Source organism: Helicoverpa zea, chromosome 29 (assembly GCF_022581195.2).
Source record: "Helicoverpa zea isolate HzStark_Cry1AcR chromosome 29, ilHelZeax1.1, whole genome shotgun sequence".
In the NCBI taxonomy this organism is placed as follows: domain Eukaryota; kingdom Metazoa; phylum Arthropoda; class Insecta; order Lepidoptera; family Noctuidae; genus Helicoverpa; species Helicoverpa zea.
Window position 1 is genome coordinate 7,020,573 of NC_061480.1, and position 3,769 is coordinate 7,024,341.

Consider the following 3,769-nt stretch of genomic DNA (forward strand, 5'->3'; position numbering starts at 1 on the left):
TGAATATTTTGACAGCTTTGGAGATTTAAAACCTCCAGCAGAACTTATTCGATATTTTAAGAATTGTGACGTTTTTTATAATTACACAAGATATCAAAGATTCAATACAATAAATTGTGGTCACTTATGTTTAGAATATCTGTGGACATTTTGGAATAAAAATTTATAAAATATATGTTTTTCTTTCAATTCAATCATTTACACAATGTCACTCACTTTGTCGATAACTGGAAATTCGTCAACTTTGTCTACATACTATCCAAATACATTGCAACTAGATGGAGAATATGAGTGTGCCTTATTACATTTTTCAACATTTAATTCTATTCCAAACATTGACAAGAGTAATAATAAGTTATACTATGACTCCAACGAAGTTATTGAAATACCGGAAGGCACTTATGAATTGCAAGATATCAATGATTATTTAAAATCTGAAATTAATGATGCATCAATAAAACTACAGTGCAATAACAATACTTTAAAAACGAGTATTTTTTGTACAAAAGACATTGATTTTAGCAAAGAAGACACTTTCAGAAAACTGTTAGGATTTAATAAGCAAATTTTAAAAGCAAATAAATGGCATGTATCACAGTTTCCAGTCAACATTTTACCTACGACCGTGATCAGGATTGAATGTGATATTGTGAGCGGCTCATTTATAAACGGCGAACCAAGTCATATTATTCACGAATTTGCACTCAACGTGCCGCCTGGATACAGGATCATAGAAATCCCGAAGAACGCAATATACTTTCCGATAAATCAAAACAATATAAGCTGCATTCATATTAGGCTATTAGATATAAGAAATCGCTTAATTAATTTACGTGGTGAAGAAGTGCAACTGTATTTGCATTTTAGACGAAAAAATGATTGACTACCATAAATATGCACCTCATCAAGTTAAAAACATCAGTTCTACTCGAGCTACCAACCATATAAGACCACGCTCTAAGAAGAAAATAAAATTAACCAAAGACAACAAGGCATTCCTTAAAGCAATTGGATTGCTAAAATGAGTATTTTGGACGTTTTATCAGCTCCCACTTACGACACTACTATTGAAGGAATAGAATTTCATTCTTACAAACCGTACGTAACAAGTTTTAATAGAAACGATGAAATACGCATACCTATCAATCAACAGGACCTGTATATATTACCATCAGCTAGCACTTTATATTTAGAAGGAACCGTCATAGTTAGCAAAAAGGACACGAAAGACAAAGTTACTAGTGTTCATTTCACAAACAATGCTCTACTTTACTTGTTTCAAGATATTAGGTATGAGCTAAATGGAGTTGAGATTGATAAAATAAAAAATGCTGGTATAACTACAACCATGAAATCGTTAATATCAATGAATGAGAGTGAATCAAAGATCTCTAATGCCTGGGGTTGGAATATCGAAGGCATAAAAAATGTAAATGGAGGTAGTTTTTCAGCTTCTATACCCCTCAGTAACATATTAGGATTCGCAGAAGATTTTAAAAAAGTTGTGATAAATAGCAGACACGAACTGATATTGTTGCGAAGTAACACTAACCTGAACGCTGTAAAACTTAGCACCGGCGAAATAGTAGATGACGTTCAGATAAATAAAATCATATGGCGCGTACCGCATGTTAAAGTATCAGATAAAGAAAAAATTAGTTTGCTAAAATTGTTAGAAAAAGATCGCCCGCTTCAGATGGTATTTAGAAATTGGGATCTGTACGAATATCCAGCTTTACCTAAAACTACAAAGCATACATGGTCCATCAAAACTTCATCTCAAATAGAAAAACCAAGATACGTTATTGTGGGTCTACAGACCAATAGGAAGAACAGTGCAAGTTCTGACATGTCTCAGTTCGATCACTGCAATGTTCGTGACGTAAAAGTGTACCTCAATTCAACGTATTATCCATATGAAAGTCTTAACGTGAATTTTGCTGACAACAGAATTGCTTTGTTATACGAGCAATACATCAAATTTCAACAGTCGTATTACGGTCGTCGTCCAGAACCCTTGTTAAGTGAGAAACAGTTTAAGGATTTAGCACCGCTGTTTGTAGTGGATTGTTCTAGACAAGTGGATAATCTGAAGACGGGTCCTGTTGTGGATGTAAGAGTAGAAATTGAGACTGATTCAGAAATACCGGATAAAACTGCAGCTTATTGTCTTATTCTGAACGACTGCATCGTTGAATACAAACCATTAAGCAACATCGTAAAGAAGATATCATGAACGCGGATATCATCATAGTTGACCTGCAAGGATTCAAGGATATTCAGAATAATTTTATTGTGAAAGAAATGGCTATTGTAAGTCAGGAACATACACAGACATTTTTAGTAAAACCACCATATTCGTTTAGATATTTGACTGATGAAGAAAAGAAGCAAGTGAGATGGTTAGAAAGAAATCGAGGAATTTACTGGAGTGAGGGCTTCATAAATTATAAAGAATTTCAACGCGTCATCGTACCATATCTAGAAAATAAAAAAGTTATGACAAAGGGTTTGGAAAAAATTCAGTGGATTGAAGAACTGTGTATAAACTGTAAAGTGATTGATATAGGTGAAAAGGGATGTCCGAATATTTGGACATTAAAGAGAACATTTTGTAAAAATAAAAATGACTATAACTGTGTGCATCATAAAATGAATTGTGCATTAGGTAATGCTGTGTGTATAAGAAAATGGTATTTTAATAATAATATGACTGTATTTGATTTATTTAGATAATGATGTAGATTAATATTAATGTGATAGACTAGGTTAAAAAAAAAAAAAAAAAAAAAAAAAAGTTCAAGTTAAACTACAGACTATCATTGTTGTACAGATGCTGCTTTGTGTTATTATTATATTTTGTTAGTTATTAGCTTAGTTTTAAATGACTTTATTTATCTTGTACATATTTAAGTAATGTACCTATATAATATAAGAGAACGTATTATTAAGATTGTGTTATAATGATAAATAATTATATGATAGTTATACATTAAATATGTATAGATTGTAATGTATGTAGATAGAATATAAATAGTTGTGTGTTTAATTTGGTTAATATTTTGATTTGTTGTAGTTATAAATAAAAATAATTCATTTACATAAAATTGTTGTTTTTTTATGAATATGTCAAGTTCCTAACTTTAAATTATTTGTAGCAAAAAACAGTATTGTTCCAATGAATTATTTTAAATTGCTATATTTTTATGCTATTGTTTATTACTTTTGCTACAGCTAATTTTAAAGTTAAAGTTTAATGACTTCGATGGGAAATGAAACATAATAAACATTTAAAATATCTTATTTATTTATATACAACTTTAAAATATGTACCTAAATTATGAAAATACAAACAAATTTACTGTTATATACATCACTATAAACTAGGTATCTTATAAAGATTCTTTAATAATTTATTTTTAGAGTAATTATATAGAAAAAAATACAAAGTACAATGATTTATTTCATTTAATTTTAATGATTGTACTCTATGGCCTATATAACTCTACATTTTTAACAAAAATATCTTATTAATAATTACAAATATATTGTGATGTGTGTAGATAGAATAATAAAAACTTAAAATTATTATAATTACACTTGCTCTTTTAAATTTATATTTTTTATTTAAATTAAATTTACTAAAACTAAAATATTATAACATCTACTGTTTAAAAAAAATATATTTAAGTATCATTTTTTAATGATTACAAACTATACTTATTATAACATGGCTTCACAAACTTTTATCTAAGTATCAATTAATATT

The 3,769-nt window shown here is 29.0% G+C and overlaps 1 protein-coding gene across 1 annotated transcript; it reads left to right on the forward strand.

Annotated features, from left to right (window-relative positions):
- Positions 1-302: 302 nt before the first annotated feature.
- On the forward strand, positions 303-3,107 carry LOC124644014. The gene has a single exon (XM_047183192.1). It carries the CDS (start codon positions 1,022-1,024, stop codon positions 2,234-2,236), a length of 1,215 nt encoding a protein of 404 aa, XP_047039148.1. The 5' UTR covers positions 303-1,021; the 3' UTR covers positions 2,237-3,107.
- Positions 3,108-3,769: the final 662 nt, after the last annotated feature.

Bases quoted from the DNA above. Each gene is read 5' to 3' on its own strand.
- LOC124644014 (XM_047183192.1), top strand. From the start codon at position 1,022: ATGAGTATTTTGGACGTTTTATCAGCTCCCACTTACGACACTACTATT.